This window comes from Myotis brandtii, unplaced genomic scaffold (assembly GCF_000412655.1).
Source record: "Myotis brandtii unplaced genomic scaffold, ASM41265v1 scaffold350, whole genome shotgun sequence".
NCBI lineage: Eukaryota > Metazoa > Chordata > Mammalia > Chiroptera > Vespertilionidae > Myotis > Myotis brandtii.
Window position 1 is genome coordinate 2,078,242 of NW_005363468.1, and position 20,955 is coordinate 2,099,196.

Below are 20,955 nucleotides of genomic sequence, written 5' to 3' on the forward strand. Positions count from 1 at the left end.
GGACTGCTGTGCAGCGTAAAGGCAGCAGCTGCTGAAATGGGCGGTAGAACGAACACCCAGATAAACCCCAAGGAGACTGGCCAATGGTCTCAATACACCCAAGTCACAGGGTCATCTGAATCCATAAAATCAGAGTTGAAAGAGACCTACTTCCTCCCAGATCTGCTCAAAATAAATGCAATCTCACATTCCACATTATCAGCCCACATAGCCGATTACAACGCCTAGAAACATGGGTTAGAGGTATGGGTTCCAGTTTAAATACTTGTGTTTCTGAGCCTGGGTGATTAAACGCCTTCCCCAACTCACCTTTGATCGTGACACGTCTGTCTGTGGTGAGCTTCTCCCTTCTCCAAGTTCAGACATTGAATTGGGGCCAGATACTGAAGACCAGGTAGCATTAGAAGTGGAAGCCCAGTCCTGGGAGAGAGATGAGAAGGGGGGTGTAGGAGAGGGCAACCTCATCATACCCTCTCCCGATGTCACTGCCTCTCTTTCACCAAAGGAGCTGGAAGCCAGCTGGCTTGGGTCAGATTTTTGCACAGAGGTGCTGACCGAACTGTACTGAATTCTCTTAACGCCTTCTACATCTCCATTATACTTCCAAACGTCATCCATCTAAATAGGAAACATGATTTTAAACTTGGTATTGTTAGATTTCTGTTTTAAAATGTGTACAGTAATATTTAGTAAAGATTACCAAAAGCTTGGAGCGTATTCTTTCATACCAGCGTAGGAGGAGGAGGAGTTGTTTTCATAAGTGTTTATATAATAAACAGACCTCTGAAACTTGCTTTGCTCAATTACATTAGTTCAGGTCAGTAGATAGAATTCTACTCTTTTTAACTGTTGAATACTCTATAGTATGGGTATCTACAAGTTACTTATGTCACATGCATTCAATGCTGTTCAAATTTTTCTGTAACTTCCAAAAACATTGCAACAGGTACCCATATATCTTTATAATCAGAATATTTTTATAGCACAGATTTCCCAAAGTGGACTTGCTAGACCAAAGGATATTTATATATAAATATAAATTATATATAATATCTTTTAAAAATTATAGCAAAGCACACCCAAAGCAATGTATAAAAATGTCTGTTTCACCTGGCCAGTATGGTTCAGTGGTTTAGCATCAACCCATGCACCAGGAGTTCACTGGTTCAATTCCCAGTCAGGACACATGCCTGGGGTTTGGACTTGATCCCCAGGGGCTGGTGTGCAGGAAGTAGCAGATTGATGTTTCTCTCTCATCAATGTTTCTAACTCTCCCTTCTCCCTCTCCCTTCCTTTCCCTCTAAAAATCAATAAGAATATTTTTTTAAAAAAAGAATGTTTGTCCCTAACTGGTTTGGCTCAGTGGATAGAGTGTCGGCCTGTGGACTGAAGGGTCCCAGGTTCAATTCCAGTCAAGGGCATGTACCTTGGTTGCGGGCACATCCCCAGTAGTGGGTGTGCAGGAGGCAGGTGATTGATGTTTCTCTCTCATCAATATTTCTAATTCTCTTTCCCTTCCTCTCTGTAAAAAATCAATAAAAATATATTTTTTTAAAAAAGAATGTTTGTTTCTCTGTATTCTTGACAACACTAGACATTTTGAATCTGATAGATGAAAAGTTGTACACCTCATGCTTGTTCTAATGAGGTTGAACATGCACCTGGGTCCTTTATGTTATCAACCATTAAATCCCCTCTCTTGAATTGGCTATTCATTTCTATACCCATTTTCCTACTGGTTTATCTTTTCCCTACCAACCTGTAGGGCCATTTTAAACCTTAGGGATATTGACACTATATTTATAATACATTCTAATAATATCTTTCCAAGTCTATAAATTATCTTTTGACTATGATAAAAATATCTGTCACATAAATTTAATTTTTATGTTGTCAAATTAAGATAATGATCAGGAGTTCTTCCTGGCTATTTAGACAAGTTTCCCTCACTTCAATTTTGTTTTAATCATATTTTTTCTCTTTTAGATTTTAAGATTCCACATTGGCAGAGAAAAAAGAAACTTGAACATTGATAGTAAGAAGTGCATTGCTCATGCATATAAGCATAACTAATGGACACAGACACTGGGGGGTAGGGGAGGCCAGGGGATTTTCAAGGGCGGGGGAAAAAAAGGAGAAACATGTAATACTCTTTGTAATAATTTAAGCAATTAAAAAAAAAAAAAGATTTAAATTAAAATCTTAACTCAGCCAAAAAAAAAAAAAAAAAAGAAGTGCATTGCTTCCTTTTACATAATGAAAATTAGTAAACCTACTTTCAAGTTTGTGATACTGCTTTATTCTCAGGGCAAATGATTCCATGTTTTTAAAAATACTAATATAAACAGAAATAAATATGCAATTTTTGAACATAAGATACATTTTAATAACTACACTCAAACATATCAAGTTCTAATGAAGTAGAAAATGGGGAAAAATAAACATTTGTACAGAAGAACTGAAAATATTTAAGTCAAACCATATGAAACTGCTGTTTTGTAAGTCTAAAAGAACTGACAACTGGAAACTTCATATAGTTCAATCTAATACTTCACAAAAGCTACATCTGAGAAAATCTGATGCTAAAAAATAAATTCTCTGCCTTAGAATGTAGCTTATTCATTCTTCAAAATGTATCAGTTCTCTTTTCTTTTTTTTATTGAATTTAAAGCTTAATCAATTCTGCATCATTGCTATATTTTAAGCATTAAGTAGCATTAAATATCTACGGGATCTACATTGGCTAAAATAAAAATTGTGTTATATATGTTATGTACAATTTACATATTAAATATACATAACTCAAACTTCTGCACAAGTACACCAACAGTTTGCTCATGAGAATAGAGTATATGAACTGAGAACTCGTTTTTACCGTGTAGGATCTCGGGAGCGATGAGATTCCTCTTGAGTGAGAGCCAAAAGGTCTCGGTGTGACCACAGATGTCAACCTAGCTGTATCAGTTTTCTGGTAACTTCTGGGGAGAGAAGCTGAAACTCGAGTCGACTCCATTTGTGTAGTCAGTGAACGCTGGGAAGACAAAGAGGCTGGGCGTTGTTCTTCCGTGGGGCTTTTAGAAGGAAGCCGAATTTCAGCTGGTAGAGTGTCCTCTCTTTTCACAACAGTTGTAGAATCTTGTTTAGGAATTTCTGTAGGATAAGTTGTTCCTTTCTCTTCTACTCTCTCACCCTGGTGACTTGCTTCTGACATAGTTAGTGTCAGGGGAAGCTTGTCTTCACTCAATACATCATCAGAAGAATATATTCTACTCCTCAATGTAATTGTAGACGTCTCATTTCGGGATTCCCTTAGCAGAAACACACCATAGCTGCAAAGTTATGCATTTGGCATTCAAAGGTGGGGAGACAGATCTTATTTTGATAATTAGCATATAAAATGAGCTGGGAATAATGTGCAATATAATACTAACTTCACACAATGTGCAATATAATACTAACAGAATATGAGGATAAATACATGCAGTTGTTTTATGCCACACTAAGAAATATTATAAGAGCTCGACTTTCCTTTTCAGAGAGGCTCTCAAATACTTCACAGGGATTTTTTTTAAGTTGTAAAGATAAATAAGGAAATGAAATTTTAATAAGGAATTATTCGCCAAATTTAGCCACAAGTTTATAAGTCTTCCAAAATTGACACACTACACATATAACTGCCTGACAACCAATTTGAACCCTCCAAAGACGTAGATTCCTTGTCAGCCCTGTATTTCCTGTACATGCTTTATAATAACTTAGTAAAAATAAAAGACTGCAAAAGACACAGATTTCTATTAAGATCAAGTTATTATCTAGTTTCATACAGCTTCATAGAATTTGCACAGTTATTACAGATTAAAAGTCACCATTCATACGTATAGAGAAAATGACGAAACAGCCTCATCTCTGCATTTAGTAAGGAGTGCCTCTGAAGCTGACAGCTGCATTTAAGTGAATGAAACTGTGTTTGCAATTGGCTTCTGGGGCATAAAGGAGCTTTGTGTAATTTCACCTGACAGCACATTTCCTTTCGACATTATCCTTAAAGCATATTTGCCGTTTCCCTGAGCTGTACATATCCCAAGGTTTCACAGAGTAACTGCTCTAACAGGAAATTTTAATTTGACCTTTATTCTGTTATGTTTCAATGCAAAAAAATAAACCCTCACAATTTATTTTTATAAAGTCTTCCTTTGAAATATAATGTTAATTGTACCACTGAAACATGAAAAATAACTCTGTTATATTTTACACAATTTAGTTGAGTGTGGGAGCTGGTTTTATTTGACCATTCCATTCCTAAATTCATTTTAAAAGGAGAAAAACAATAGTTCCTTTTCTGTGCCAAATACAGCCAATACCACCTAATTCTGCATATGAATATTCAATGTAAAATGAAGAAATAATGTATATCTATTTAGTACAAATTTCTTTTGTCAATCCAAGCCACTATTTTTCATAGCAATACTTTGCTTTTTCATGGCTAAGCAAAATGCTGAAAGTTTCATTGCATATTTGGTTACAGTTTAATCACCCTGCACATGCACAAAATGTCCATTTCTAACCCTGGTCTCTCTGACCAGGAGATCTATCCAGTCTATTACCTGTCCTGCAGCATTTCCTTAAATGTCTTAGAGCTTTTCTCAGATTTCTCCAGCGCCTGCTTTTCAATTTCTTCTCTCTCTTCTTTTTTCTTCTGCAAGTCTGAAGTGTAGCTTTTTCGACGATCTTTCCATTTTGCAAGGTCCTAACAGAAGAAAATCACATCAGCACAGGCATACCTGAATTGCTACACACCCTTTCTAGCAGTGCGAGCGTGCCAGCGGATCCCATTACATCGCTGAAACTATTCACTCCCACTCGATGCCAAGGTGCCCTAATTTTGCTTTTTATAGCCAGCGTTTCTGTACCAAGCCTTTATCTCATGTGTCTGCCTAAAAAACCTGACCTAATAAGATAGACCCCATTTTTGTTTTCCTGCCTCGTTGCCCATTTCACAAAGAATGCTAAATGCTTGTAATTAGGTGCCAGGTCAGAAAGAGCAGGAACTGTTTCAAGTTCATTTTCATCTCACTCCAAGAATCTGGCTGCTGTATGAAATGACATGTCTTCACCAGTAAAACTGGAAAAGAAGATGATTATAAAATGGTTAAGCGTGGATGCACACTGGGTCTTCCATTGAACGAGCCCTGAGCTCAGTCCCTGCTTGGAGGCAAAGGGTGAATAAACACAGATAAATCCGATGTGCTCCCCGCTCCCAGGAACTCTCAGTCTAGAAGGGGAAGACAGGCATGTAAATAAAAATTCAGCAACGAGTGCGATAGGGTTGCTGAGAGAGTCGGGGTCCAAAGGAGAGCATGGCCTACCTCAGGCAGGAGTTTCAAAAGGCTTTACTGGGGAGGCCAGCCTCGAGTACTGACTTCTTCAGAATGGAAAAACTTTACATAAGGACAGGGCAATAAGGAAGATCAAACAGAACAAGGGGACACCTGTTCCCATATTCCTAGGAAGGGAAGTCTCTCCCAGCCAGGTGAACCCAGGACGATCAACCTAGTTCACCTTGACATTAGCCCTGGCAGTCTAAGCTGGTTCTGACACCCAGGGGTTCAAGGCATTTTCAATGGTACAACCTTTTCTATGTCTCCCAAACAGAGAAGTGCCATACTAAGACCTGCTAGTCATTCCAGCCCAAGTAGGAGCCTCTCCAAGTTCTCAGACTAAATGGAATCTCACCCCTAGGACATGCAACTTTAAGTTTGGTTTAACCCCTCTGGGAGCAGACCAAGCTACTCTGCTTTAAAAACAGCCTGAAACCTATTTGAACTATTTGCAGAAAGAACAAAAGCAGTGTGCATTTTGTCCTATAGGATCACAAGCATGCATTTTTATCTGATCTAACCTAATTGATAACTCCTCAATACTTACTATTTTCACACCCAAACAGTTACCATGTATGTTGGCAAAATGACATTGAATTCCTGTTTCCTGACAATTAAACTGAGTCCCCAACTCAAAGAGGCACTGGAATTTTGAAATGTGGCCACAGCAGGGGGTTTCTCCTTCATGAATTAGACCTTAGTTCCTTTGAAAAATTAAGATTTACTCTCTCTGGGCCTTTTGTTCATGCTACCACTCAACTCTATCACCATAAAGATGTCCTCAAACATCTTTGGGTTTGCTTTCTATAGCTTATCATACTTATACACTGCTTTGGTTTATAACAATTACCCCTTTCAAAATAGGCCAAGCTCCTTTCTGTAGGAACAAAACTATGACAGTTCTGTGAAAACACCTAACTTTGATTCAGATTATACGATTACATTTTCAACCAAACTATTTCTTCTTAAATCTCCTCTACTAACTGTAAGAACCAGTTCATCTCTCCACGCTGATGCCCAGACTCTGCTGAGCCCCTGCCCCTCGGCTTCCCAGACCCTGAGCAAAGCTTCTTCCTTTCACGAGCATCAGTAACAGTCCCACCCGAATTCAACTACCAACGCACGTCAACAAGTTAGCAACACTGCCAGGAAGGACCTTCTCCTACAGGAGAATTCGGAGAATATTAGAAGATAAACAGCCTGTTGTGTTTTGCACAATGGCCTTTAAAATATACAACAGTAATGGACCAAGAAGGTTTAAAAATCTTCTTAAAGGAAGATGGTCACATTTTCTACAAGCCTGAATTCTTTCATAGCAAGGAAAATCACCTCTTGAGTACACTGACTTGGTTTGCAGGGAAGCAAAGAAAAGTCAAACCCACACACCTGCCCAGTCTTCCCATCTCCCAATACAAAGCATACTCACATCCTGCCATTTCTGATCTTGCTCTTTTAATTGGGATTTCATCTTCTGCATCTCCTCGTAACGCAGCTGCCGCAAGTTCTGAACATCCTCGGCGCTGACATCGCTCATGGACTTACTCCTATAACAAAAATACCCACGGTAACCAAGGTTCACATGACTGGATGTAGAGTTAAAACTGGGAGGTTGGGCTTAGACTTGGAAATTCCATCTAAATTTCTGCCGTACTACCTAGATGCTTTAGAGATAATATCACAGAAATAGCACTACAGAGATAAATGGTGTTTTTCCAAAACGCAGAAACAAGAGCCTTGCATGCAACTCAAGTGTGAATTCTTTCACAAAATGGCTAAATGAAACCTCCTACGTCTGAAAAAAAATCCAATGCTCATATTTAGAGTGGTCTCTGCATAAAAGAATTGTTTCAGAAAAAAAAGTAATTATTATTAGTCACTAGAATCATTTGTCTTTATTTTTCTATCTCTCCCCAAGATAATCTTTTAAGGTTTGGCTGCCTTTTCTGGACACTTATTAAATAATTTAATGATTACCTGATATTTTCTCCTCAAGTTCAATAGCATGAATAAGTGTGCTGACTTTTCTCAAAGATTGTATACCACCTGCCCACCACTGCACTGGACTTGTTCTCAAAGCACCACAGGTAGTTTCTAATACCCAGTTATAAGATAGCCTCCATAGCTTTCTTTTTATTAAGGAAGCTCTCATGTCTTCCATGGGGGTCCCCTGCCATGAGGATGTACTGAGAGTTAGCTTTCACAGAGCTCAATCTAGAGTAGAAACCGATGAACAAAGTTGGGTGTCAAACACAAGGCACATGTGTGCTACATACATGCACCCATAAAAAGTTGGGGTAAACTGCCCCCAGAGATGGTGAAACTGAGGGGGGGAAAAAAGAGTGGAGTCAGGTCTAATATTGAATAGCAGCTGGAATGAGTGAAGAGAGAGAGAGAGACAGAGCTTTTGAAGGTGGGGTGCCCAAAATGCTCTCTCCTACAAATCTTTCATATGGCACTACTGATTTTATTTCATTGTAACTGACTCCACCTTTATTCATTTAAGTAACACGACACCTCCTTCTTGGGCCCCTAAACTTTGCCTTCCCCTAGATCTTGCCATCACCACATTACTTAGCTCAGGAATTCAATTATAATCTATACAAATGACTCCCAAATCCACAGACGAGGACCAGTCGCCTCCTTAGACTCAATTCTAATTGCTCATTAGATAAACATCTCTGCATGGACATCCCCTAACCATATAAATTGTAAAAGGACCAAATGAAATAATATCAAAAAGGATTCTGTAAACAGTAACTCACTAAACATATGGTTATTGTTAATGTGGCCAAATTCAATTCTGTCCCCAACCCTGTTTTTCCTCCTATAGCTGTTAGTAGTGTTGCCTGCCCTCCAATCGTCCACATCTGAAACCAAAGAACCATTTTTCACCTTTGCCTCTCCCTTCTCCTTACTTTCAATTAGTTATCAAGTCCTCTTACTCAGTGTCTTTTTCTTTCCATTTCTATTGCCAACACCCTAGATCAGAGCACAGTCAACTCTTAACTAGACTTTTTAAAAAGCTTCTTAAATTATCACCCAGTCTCCAGATCCCATGATGGTCTTTCCTGAACTGTTCCCTCCACTCAAAAGCCCTTCCCCAGTATATATGCCTTTTCAAATGCCCCTGTCCTCAGGAATCCTGCTAGACTAAACTCCAAATGGGTGTAAGCAATGTCCACTTGGAAGTCTAACAGGTCAAAGTTGTCACAGACCAAAACCATGATTGCTCATTCTACTATCTGCTCAAAACCCATCTTTCTCATCCCAATAAAAGTCAACACAACGTTCCAGATTGTAGGCCAAAATTCTTGGAGTCATCCCAGACTCTTCTCTTTCTCTCATACTTGTCACTGATCTCCTTAGTAAAACCTGTCACTCTACCTTCTAAATATATCTAGGATACAACCACTCCTCATCACTTCCTTGCTCCAGGCTATTAATCTCCTGCTGTATTATCACAATAATCTGTCTCCTTACTTCCACCTCTTCCTGCCCAACAGCGTATTCTCAACATAGCAGACAGAGGAGTCTCAAAATTGCACTCAGATCATGCGTCTACTCAACACCCCAATTCCTTCCCATCTCACTCGAGTTAAAAACAGGTCCTACCAAGAATTACAAGGTCCAACCATGACCTGGTCCCCACCTACATCTCTGCACTCATCTCCTGAAATGTTCTCCTCCACTCACTCAGCTACTGCCAACTGGCTTCCTTGTTCATGCTCACATATAAGCTCTTCACCCAAATATCCATATGGCTTACCTCTCACTCCCAGTCACCTGCTTAAATGTTATCTCAGTGTTTCCTTGCAAAAATAGCACATGTCCCTCTCCCCTGGCCCACCTTTCTCCATAGCATATATTGCCATCTGAAATGTATGCTTATGTCGACATCACCTGCCTTGTCCTATAAGATTACAAAGCAGGAGTTTTGCCCGGTTTGTTTACGGCTATATCACCTGTGCCTCAAAGAGAGCCCAGCCCATGCATGTGATCATAAATGTATTAATGATCTAGATAATATTCTGCAACTTTGATAAAGTCTTCCTAGCTCCTCCATGCCAAAAATGGTCTGTCTGTCCCTTCTCCCAACTTCTCTAGTGCTTTAGTTCTACCTTTCTCATGGTATCTAACAATCAGCATATTGTGTACATAGTGTGTGCACAAGCATGCATGTTTGGCTTAGCTCCCTCACAGGTTCACACGTTGCCTGGGAGGAAAACATAGCACAAGGCATGCAGGATACATGCATTTAACATCTGTGATAAGAATAAGGAATGTTTTATCACATTTAATCAAGCAAAATAAACTTAAAATGTTTCTAATATTCTGTAAGAATGTATAACTCCTCCCCAAAGTTTTATAAAGAAAGCTTTATAGCACTTATTAAGGAATACTAAAGAATTACATATAGGAAATATATGAATTTACATATGAAATTATATATTGCTCTATGAATGTAATATTACTTAACTATGTATGACTATATAGAACTGATCTGTATAAATTTGAGGATATAAATTTACTTAACTCACAAACTGCAAAGAATTAGGCTATTTCAGCTAATACTATAACAGACTCACCAAAAAGAGGCAAGGAAAAATGTTTACGATCAAGACATGAAGGGAATCTGGATACTTAAGACACAAGGTTACGAAAATTTCAGAACAAAAATGGAAATGCAAATATGATAGTAATATTATGGTGGGGGGACAGCTGGCTGGTCTCAACTGGCCCAGACTTTTACACCGGAGCTGAGACCTCACCTCCTACAATGCAGAACCTGAACTCGTGCCTTTTCAAAAAACATACTCATCATGGGCAGGGCAGCCTCCGGAGAGCCCACGCACAGAACCTGGCACACAGGCAGTGCCCAACGTGAACAAAGTGAGCCAAACACTATCAGGAGCTGACAAGTCCCTGCACAGGGCAGGAATGTGAGCGCCTTCTGTTCCCTGGGGAGCATAAAGTTTCCTACATAAGCCTGAGCACTTTCCAGACAGGCTGAGCCAGGCACTGGAATGAGACAGGAGGTGGGGGCTCCGGGCCTGCCCGTGGCAATAATTTTCACCCCATCCTAACATCGTTTCACTTCTCTGAGCCTCAGTTCCCCATTCAAGAAAGGGATTGTTATGAGACTTGGGTAGGTTATGTGGACTGCATGTCAACAACCATCTCGTGCTGTACACCAACTCTTCTTATGAAGGCAAATGTAACTGTGTGGGATCTTCTGAAAACTAACTCCCAAAGCAGTTTCCAATTAGAGAGGTCATCCCAGGCCACACTGATAAAATCTAGAACTTTTGGAGTGCGGGAGTGTTCTAGCCAGATCATGAAGAATTCTTGCTTTCCTTATCAAAGTTGACAGCATAATAAACTTCTGAGGGCTTACTGTGAGCCAAGCAGCCTAACCGGGATTATCTCATCAGACAAAACCTCAGTCCGGTTCTGCCACTCACTAGCTGGACGACCTTGGGAAAGCTGCTTCCCTTTCTCCATGTTTCTAAAATGCATGTAATACCCACCTGTCTACCTTACAGAAATGAGATGAGCACCAGAGATAGTCTCAGGAAAATTGCTTGGGAAACTATAAAAGACTGCGCGCGCTAATGTTCACTAGCCAATCACAATTCTTACAACTCATTTATCTGCCACCCTTAAATCTGGAGAGGCTTCCATTTAGAACTGCTTTGGATTTTTTACAAAAATGAAAATACAGTTCTAATATGTGGCATTTTTAGCTGATTTGACTTTTCTTTAACAGCATTTGGGGTAAAGAGAGAAAGAAGGGGAAAGGTAAAGGAAAAAGGTATAGATTATAAAACAGTATTACTAAAATCTTACTCTCTTCTCCCATGATACTGATCAACTTCTACTCTCCTGGCACTTTTTGACTAGTTTTATGATGCGTATTATTTTAGAACTCAATTTCAGAAAACTTATAGATGAATATCTAAGGAGTAAGGGATCAAAAAGGACCAGTGTGTAGCATTAATTTCCTTACTATAAAAATCACTGATAGCCTCATGGGGCAAATAGAACTTCTATGATACTAAGTTAGGGGGCCCCAACCTTCAGAGGAAGATATAAATATACTTATTAATGCACCTCCAAATACAGGGTGGGCGAAAGTAGGTCTGCAGTTGTGAGTATGTGAGGCACAGAGTTTATTCTTGTACTATTATTACTTATTGTATTATTTCCCATATGAACAACTGTAAACCTACTTTTGCCCTACCCTGTATACCTCCATTAGATGTTGCAGGAATTCGATAAACTAAAGGGTAATCAATACTAAAACCAGGGTAAGAGGCTTTAGAGCTGCCACAAACTAGATTGATAAACAATATAAAGGAAACTTTTCATTTATAGGTTTATAGTCTAAGTCAGGGTTTCTCCACAGCAGTACTATTGACATTTGGGGGCCAGAAAATGATCTGTGGTTGGGGCTATCCTGCCTACTGAAGGACATTTAGCAGCATCCCTGCTGTAAAGGAACTAGATGCCAGTAGCAATGCCTGCCTCCCCCCCCTCACCCCCCGCCCCTCCAAAGGCTCACCCAGTATGACAGTCAAAAAGTCTGCAGATATTGTCAAATATTTCCTGGGAGCATAATCCCCAGAAAGTGATTCACATCAACATTATTTTCCCTTTCTTTTTGTTGTCTTGGCAATAAAAAGATAATTGGCAGCAGATGCAATGGCTTAATCATATTGCAAAATTATAACTGTATATCCTTACATATTTGTCCTTAGAGCGTCCACCAAGACCATAAAGGCATAAGTCCATGCAACACAAAAGCACACATGTGAGAAATGACTGCCACATACAAAGCGTCTTACTAAAAATACACAAGTGACAAGTGTTAAATGCCAAATAAAAAGCAAGCCAAAAATTAATAATTAAGATTTCAAAATCTAATACACATTTCTCTTTAACCTGGTTCTTACCAAAAAAAAACAAACATTCATTATTTTTCAACCATAGGATGTTGAACAATAATGATTTTCTAGGTAACATATATTATGTCTAGAGAAATATCACCCAGGAATATCAGTTGTTTTATCCTTATAAACACTTATGAACATCTTTATAAACATGAAATAAGTTCCAGATTAAAAGCCTATATTCAATCCAATTTTTTGTTTTCATTGCAGATCAATTTAAGAAAAATATCAGTAACTGACAGAATATGGGGGGGGGGAATACCATATAATAGATTTTTTATTGCAAATGGCCTAAAATGCACTTGAGTTTTGTGAGAACATATTTGTATTTGTGTTACTTTCCATTATTTGACAAGGCAAACATTACTAGTATTCATCAGTCTCAATTTACAGACAATCTTTCTTTATTTGTGTTGTTCCCTTGTCACTAAATTGCCTTTATAACAAACATTATACTAGGCAAACAACAGTCTTGAAATAATCTACAGGAGGCATTCGCTCCTGCTAGTGACAGCCCAGAAAAATCCTTTGCTTTCTGAGTCTTGGCATTTGGGTTTCTCTCTTTTCTTAACCCAGTTATATAACGTATCCTTTGAAATAGCTGTACATGTTTCCATCCCTCACATGACTTGTACTCAGGGTACTTGTATCCACTTTAAGAAAAACAACCTATTTACATTATAAAGTCTTATTTACCAATGAAAATTCTTCTGAAAATTATCACTCAAAATGCTTGAAGCTGCAAAAAGATTTTTCATCAAGTTACAACAGCTTTGCCTTGATGAATCAAGATGAACAGGTGCTTAAGCATCTTGTTGAAGTTGCCGTGTTCATCCTCACTGATGAGAAGGCTTTAACACCTGAGGAGCTGGGGCGGGAACAACGTGTCCTTGCATGGCATATTCAAAACAGGCTGGGAGCCTGATTTTTAAAATCATCAACTGAGAAGTACTTGCAATGATGTGCCTGTGGTTTAGTTACACCTTTGACACCCAGAATGGTTATATTGCTTTAAACAGCAATTTTAGCAACTTTTAAGACCTCTAGACTATCAAATTATCAAAACTAGAGAATCTTTGAGATGAGTTAAATCTTAGAGATGAATTAAGTAGGGAAAGATACTTAGCTACTCAGTCTTAGGCCTTAAATTTAAGATACCTGATTAAAGATTGATTAAAATATTTAAGTTTTCTTCTTGCTCAAAAATGTTAGCAGTTAGATTCACAACATCAAAGAAAGTTTGATGGAAAATATTTATTTATATGTAGCCACCTGGTTATTTTTTACTAAGAATAAATGATTCTATACAGATAGTATGTAGTAAAAAGTAAAAGTAGTATTTACTTTTAACTCTACTATTCTGGAAATGGAAAATATTTCCAAAAGTTATTTTTATAATATTTATGTCTATCAGGAGACTAAAATTAAAAAAACAGACAAAAATTAAGAATTAGTTATAAATACAGTCTTTGCAATAATACTGGAAACTACCAAGATTTTAATTTGTGCAAGTTTTGGAAGGCTAATTTGACTCTAACATAGAATGTTTCCAAATCCTACTAAGGGAACATTAATGGCATTCACCATCCAAACTAAGAAAGCCCCCATATGTAGGAGTATATAGACAATGCCAACCACATGTATTCCAACCTCAAAGTAAATGCTAATATCCTCTTTCCATCAAAGATTTTTCTAAAATGCAATTATGCAGTATCCCACATCTAGAAAGGAGAATTATAATAATCAAATACCAAAATAAATATGCCCAATCTCAGGTAAGTGCTTTTGTTACTTTTAATCAACTCCTTAAAAAAAAAACACCACCTGAATTTTGAACCATTAAAACAATTCTATTGTTGTGATATAGCAGTTCATGCACTGAGCACTCAGACACACTACCATTAGGTTGCTAAATTAAGAAAAATATCCCATTTTAATATCTCATGCATAGCACACAGCATCCACGTTTAGTAACATGCCAGGATAGAAGTGCAATGACACATTACACAAAGGACAAACAATGTGCAGAGATTTCTTTTTTGATGCAAACCACAACACTTACCCATTCTCACCATAAATCTTTTGAAAGAGTCTAAGAAATCAGAAAACCAAAAATTAAAAGTCATTTCTGCCAGTGTGTTATTTTTTAAATGTTCGACGTTTTTAACTTAAAGTGTCTAACAAGAGATGGACAAATCTCAAAAGGTTGCTTTTCCAGTCACATTCCTGATCATGTCTCAAATTCTCATTGATCTCATATCTCAAGGAATTCACATTAAGCAAGATCAAGAGTTTCCGGATTTAGCTTGAACTAACAAATCCAAAACAAAAAGCTTTATTAGTTGCCAGGAACTAATAAAAAAGTTAGATTTGCATCTACTAGGTTTATTCAACCTAATCACATTTGCCCATCCCAAAGTTCAACAAACTGAACATTCATCGAACATCAAGTTGCATAACACATAAATGTGTTCATTATTCTAAAAATGGCCATAATTACATACATGTAAAATTTAGCAGAGAGCAAATAATATTCATGCATTTTAATCAAGTTTGCACTACACTTTGAAACTCTAAATTTAGAAATTCACACACTTATAGTCCAAGAAACCTAGGTCAAAAACAAAAATCAAAAGCAAGTTAAATGAAATTTGCAATGCCATATTTTCAGGGAAATTTTTACACAAAAATCACACACTCCAAAATGAGAAACACATAAAACCAAACTACAACCGGACTGTTTCAGAAACGCCTGGACACGAGAATAAAAGTCTGTAAATGTAATCAGAAAACATTTTCATGAAACACCATGTCGCAGAACAGTACCACAGTCTCTCCTTAAGGCCAAAGGCAATGACTGTGTACAGACTTTCTTAAACAGGCCTCGAATAGGCGATTCAGTGATGTGCAAATATGGAATTGCACTTTTTCCATGAAATGTGCAAAGGTTTCTCAAAGCAAAATAAATGTTTAGAGGATGCTTCAAAATGGCTCATGACATGCAGTCAGGCAATATGATGCCACTTTCCCACACAAGAAAAGTAACACAAGACCATCCATTCAGTACAAGCGAAGTCCTTGCAGAAACACACTCTGACCTCTCAACCATCAGCCGTTTCCTGTGCCTAAGCCTGCTGGCCTCCCGGATGGCCTCCCACTTCCGTAAGTCCGCCTCACTGCAGGGACCAGGGATGAAACTGATGGGAGGCACAGAAGTTCCCAGCTTCCAATACTGGATCTTACGGGTCAACATGTCATCTGTCTTCTGCCGATACGAAGGAACTAGTACTCTACAGCTATTACTTTTCTCTTTGGATGGGCACGTCCTTTCAAGTACACAGAGAAACTTTGCTTGAATTTCTGGAGGAAGAGTCCAGGGCTCGGGGAAAGGGATTGGTTGGTATCTATCTGGGGCCCCCGAGAGAGGCACCTCTTTCTTCTGCGCTGGAATTCGTCGGACAATCATATCATCTTTCTCTAGATCTGGAAGTACGAGTTCACCTTCTCTGCACTGCAGAATTATATCTCGCTCTACAGGATCATCTCGCCCAGAAAACCTTCTGAAGTCTTCGAAAGCTCGGAGAACACATGGATTGGCATGGAAAGCCCCAGTCTTTCTGACAAAGAAATCGTCATTCTCTAAGTCAGGATCGAGGGCTGACATCTCAAGGTCACCTCTTCTATACCCTGGTGCATAAGAGAGATGCCGCCTGCGAGTTATGAGCCTTGGGCCAGCAGTGGGATCAAGTTTGATATTTGTTTCAGAAGATAAGATGTCATCAGAATATGTTTGGAGGGCCTGAAGTAATAAAAACGGACTGAAGCACAGAAAAGAAAAAGGAAGGGAGAATCTTATTAAGTGCATTAAGGAGAACGGGTAATTAGGTAGCAGACCAACTAGCCACTATTGTTTAATTATAGGGGGCATGGGAAGGACTCTTGTGTGGAAGACTGGCATTGAATGCCACCACCTGTGTCTTTCCTGGATACCACTTAAAGAAACAAGAGCAGAGGATACAGCTCAGGAAAGGTGGGCACCAAGCAGGCCAAGTGATAGGGCTCGAACTGGGGAGAGTACAGCTCCCTGAGATACAATGCAACTCTTGCTGTCACCTCTTCCTCATTCCATGAGCCACAATGACCTCATTCTCATCCCAGAGATGCAGGAATAATCTTGAAAGGTTTCAGAGTTAGTCATGAAGCACTGTATGCAATAGGCACCGGTACGAAGCAGACATTTAAAAACTACAATGCTCTGAAGCTGTACAAAAGACCCTGATGACTCTTCTTTCTGCATTTTCCCACCAGACTTGCCTGTCCTCCTGTCCATCTGAAAGTTATTTCCTTTATATCTCCACGCACAGCACAACTGTAAAACTAGGTTCACTTTTCTTTTTCTTTTTTTTTAACATATTTTTATTGATTTCAGAGAGGAAAGGAGAGGGAGAGAGAGATAGAAACATCAATGATGAGAGAAAATCATTGATTGGCTGCCTTCTGCACACCCCCTACTGGGGATCGGGCCCGCAACCCAGGCATGTGCCCTTGGCCGGAATCGAATCTGGTACCCTTCAGTCTGCAGGCAGATGCTCTATCCACTGAGCCAAACCAGCTAGGGCGGTCCACTTTTCCAAAGGCCTTTTAGAAATGGTTTTCCAAAAGAACGGGCTATGCCACATGTAACTCCATACTATTTTATACATGACTATGCTAAAGAATACTTAATCCTATAGACTTCCAAGCTTACATGTCTGCACAGAAAGCAATATGCTATACATTATGCTTTTATACTAAATATTAAGTGAGTATAGTTCCATGATTCAACGCATCATGGTCAGAGGTTAATGGCGCAGAAGAAGCCGGCTGGGTGTTGCATGCCAGACTCCAAGCAGGAAGGCTCATGCAGGCAGGTACACCTGGGCTCGTCCGAAGCACCACTGGTTCTCCTGGCTGCATGGGTGTCCCATGTGCTCCTGGCTACTTCCATCAGGAGTGAACGTCTTTGGCAGGTGCCGTCTAGCCTACGCTCTGCTTTCTGCATCCTACTAAGAATGGCAGAGCTTCTGTCAGAGCCTGAATCCTCATCCTCAAAGTCTGGGCTCCATCTACTGTGGAATGAGGCAGAGAAAGGAAGGAGAGAGGGAAGAAGACAAAGAATTGGAGAAAAATATAACTAAATAGTGTCAAGCTATGACTATGTATAGAGGAGGACGTGTTAGGATCCAGATCCCAAAGTTTAAATTTAAATGACTTTTTTTTTTCCAGTTACAGAGGTTCTATAGATGTTGGAAGGAAATCAATCTGTCTCTTTCATAAAAAGCACACACAGAACGCACCCAGCCAGGGCACTGAATGAACACTAGACTGACAGAAACAGGCATAAAGACAAACCTGAATCCCTGAAATTCTTTATACCATGGCTTATAAGTTTCCCTTTTGATTCTTTTCCAGTTCACATCTTCTGGGATCCAACATTTGGGAAGAAACTGATCAAAAGTGTTCCCTGGGTTTGGCATGATGGGGCTTAGCTTTCGCACATAAAGGTCATCCTTTACAGTGTCGGGGATGCTTGTCCTTTCCTCTTCCTCCTCCAAGTAACAGAAGGAGTCTGAAGTTTCTTGTACTGCTGTCCAGTTCTCCACATGTGTGCCCCAAGTTCTCCTCTCGTTACTGTTCAAAACATCCAACCAATTAAGATACTGCATGATCAACGTGTGACAGAGAACACAAAAGGCATGCTTCCTGGCTCACAAAGTCTATACCACTGCGAATGAAGCAAATTAGTTTCCCTTCTCATCATTAACGCTCCTAGAACAAAGTTATGGCAGCATCACAGCACCTCATTTTAATTAGACAATAGCTTTGTACACGAGGGCCGAAGATAACAATCGGTGCTAAAAGGAGACAAATTGCCAACAGTTTCGGGGGTTACTTTATGTAGCACAATCAACAGGATGGACATCTGGCCCCGGGAGAAATTTTTCTGACCTCGTCAGTTTGCATAGCCCGGTGGCTACCGGGTCAGCAGGAGAAAACAAGTGTGAACAAGTGTTAGGAGAGAGAGTTTTTGAGATGAAACTCTCTGGGCTCTTTCTCACCTGGAATCTAAGGTTGGCTAAGTCATCCAAAACTACAGGAAGGCAACCTTTGCTCATCCTCGGCATCCGATCCACTTTCAGGACCGAATGCCTCCTTCTGATAGGAAGCTGGATTTGAAAAGTCACACACTGCTCTGCTAACCTGATGAGAAATCAACAAAGGGGAGCTGCACAGCCGAGCTCCCAAGGAATAATATAAGTCACCCAGTAAGTTGCAAGATACCAATAATGCTAAAGGCAGGCATCTAAAAAAAGAACCAGCAAATCATATGCTGACATTTTTAAATGGAAGAAACAGCTTCAAGATATGAATGACTAAAAATATAGGGGGGAAAAACATTTTCATTAATGAAGTTTAAAATATTATCTATGAAATACAGGTTAAGGACCATTCCTTTTACCACATTTAAATATCCCGGCACATTTGCAAACACAGGAAATTGTAAAGCTCAATCATCAGATCGCATCCCAGTACCTTGGAAAGGTCCCATCAGCTTCTGTGCCGACGGGGCTTGCCCAGCTTCTTCTGTTATCCTCATGTCTGTCCGGCTTCTTCTTCCTCAAGGGCGCCGGCACGTAGGACGGCTGTCTACTTTTGTTGGGTAAGAAACGATTGAATGGTAAAGCAGACTTTGGTTCAATGGCCGAAATCCTTCGATAGGACATATCATCTTTATTATATTCCTGCATTTTGAAGGTAAATTCAGAATCTGTGTCGCTTTCGCAACCTGTAAAAATAAAAAGGCACAAGAACTGGCTTTATTCTCCAGATTACTCGTCTCGCTGAAACCCACACGGCATGCCTGCTTCGTCTTTCCCTGCTGCTAACTGCGGGAAATATTTTTAGAAATTTGTCATGAAGTTGCGATAAGATCCATTAGGAGGAACTGGCTTTGCATACTGGAGGCGCCTGCGGTACATTCTTTCACTGTTGCACATTCTACGCAGAAAAAGTCCCAAATTACAGCTGAAACCCTTTTCTTCTTGACTCTCCCTGCCCATATAATTTTTTCATCAAATTTGTTGATGGAATACATGTCAATAAAACCTAACAATACATGTCCATAAAACACACTTAAAATGAGATATAAAAGTAATTCTTGAGAGACAGTAGTTTAAAATAAAGCATGCAACCATCCAAAATTTGTGTGAGGTAAGACATAAGGGAGGACACAGAAAAAGTAGAAAGCACAAAAGATCTTAAAGGGGGTCGGTAGTAAAATTTGTGTGAGGTAAGAGATAAGGGAGGACACAGAAAAAGAAGTAGAAAGCACAAAAGATCTTAAAGGGGGTCGGTAGACCATTCTGAGACCCCTATCAGCAAGAATCACACATTAGGTCTGAGACAGGACCAAATGTCTTCTAACGTCCCATAGGAATGTTAAGTCTCATACCTTAATGAGAACACAGAAGTCAGGCTTTTTCTAAGGGTGGCCGTGGGAATTACATTTTTGATACAAAGTAATTTAAACACAAATTCAAAGGACTACACCTCAAAGTCAGATCCACACAAATACAATCCGCTCCCTTAAAACTAACTAAATAGATGTGCTCTTTTAAAGACGGGAGGAGAAGAAGTACAGAACACTACTACAGATCCGGGCCAAGTTGTCGCCCGCTCCTGCCCCTTTTTCCTTCCTGCCTCTGTGTATTTCTACGAGTAAAGAAAGTTTGCTAATGTGGCTTGCTTCCCACCCAGGCCGACTACCTGAGCACTGCACTCTCTCAGCACACAGAGCAGAGCGCCTGCAGGGTTAACCTGAGCTACAGGCCATCTTCTCTCCTCCCTCCTGCCTGGCAGGAATCTACAGTAAATAACAGGGAGACTGGCCTACAGGAAGTGGTTTAACACACAGCTATGTAAGCAGGAGACCTGAACAGGGTGAAGGAGAGGAACAGCAAAATGGGAGACATTTAACCAGCTCTCACCAGGAGGATTTACGGTCAATCATCTGGTGCTCCGTTTGCTTTTACCACCTCCTACATAAATAGTACATTTTTTGGAAATGAGAGAAATGTCTTAATTCTTGCCAAAATTTGTACACGTGAAATCTTAAATGCACAAAAAAACTGTGCTACTCGGGAATATTTTCCCCATCTTTATTGAGATATAATTGACATATAATAGTGTAAATGTTTTTGTTTTAATATATTTTTATTTATTTCAGAGAGGAGAGAGGAAGAGAGAGAGACAGACAGAGAGAGAGAGAGAAGCATCACTGATGAAAGAGAATCATCGATTGGCTGCCTCCTTCACGCCCCCCACTGGGGATCGAGCCCACAACCTGGGCATGTGCCCTGACTGGGGAATGAACCATGACCTCCTGGTTCATAGGTCAATGCTCAACCACTGAGCCATGCTGGCCGGTCAATAGTGTATGTGTTTAAGGTATACAGTATGATTTGATTTAAATATATTATAAAACAATTACTACAATAAGTTTAGTTAATGATGGATAAGTTTAGTTATCCATCATTCATATACAGATACAAAAAAAGACCAAAAAAAATTCTTGTGATGAGAACTCT

General features: G+C 39.5%; 1 protein-coding gene across 9 annotated transcripts in view; it reads right to left on the reverse strand.

The window, feature by feature from the left end:
- The window catches only part of LMO7 (LIM domain 7), a 217,723-nt gene that overhangs the window by 37,069 nt on the left and 159,699 nt on the right, over window positions 1-20,955 (reverse strand). For 3 of the 9 annotated variants that reach the window (XM_014544074.1, XM_014544076.1, XM_014544075.1), the window contains 9 exons: window positions 18,902-19,154; window positions 17,720-17,998; window positions 17,245-17,436; window positions 15,427-16,146; window positions 14,391-14,420; window positions 6,805-6,922; window positions 4,605-4,747; window positions 2,876-3,329; window positions 310-618 (listed from right to left, as the gene is read on the reverse strand). In XM_014544074.1, the coding sequence (XP_014399560.1) occupies window positions 310-618; window positions 2,876-3,329; window positions 4,605-4,747; window positions 6,805-6,922; window positions 14,391-14,420; window positions 15,427-16,146; window positions 17,245-17,436; window positions 17,720-17,998; window positions 18,902-19,154 (2,498 nt within the window). The remainder of the gene's footprint in view (window positions 1-309; window positions 619-2,875; window positions 3,330-4,604; window positions 4,748-6,804; window positions 6,923-14,390; window positions 14,421-15,426; window positions 16,147-17,244; window positions 17,437-17,719; window positions 17,999-18,901; window positions 19,155-20,955) is intronic. The other 6 variants (XM_014544082.1, XM_014544081.1, XM_014544077.1 and 3 more) reach the window with 5 other exon arrangements.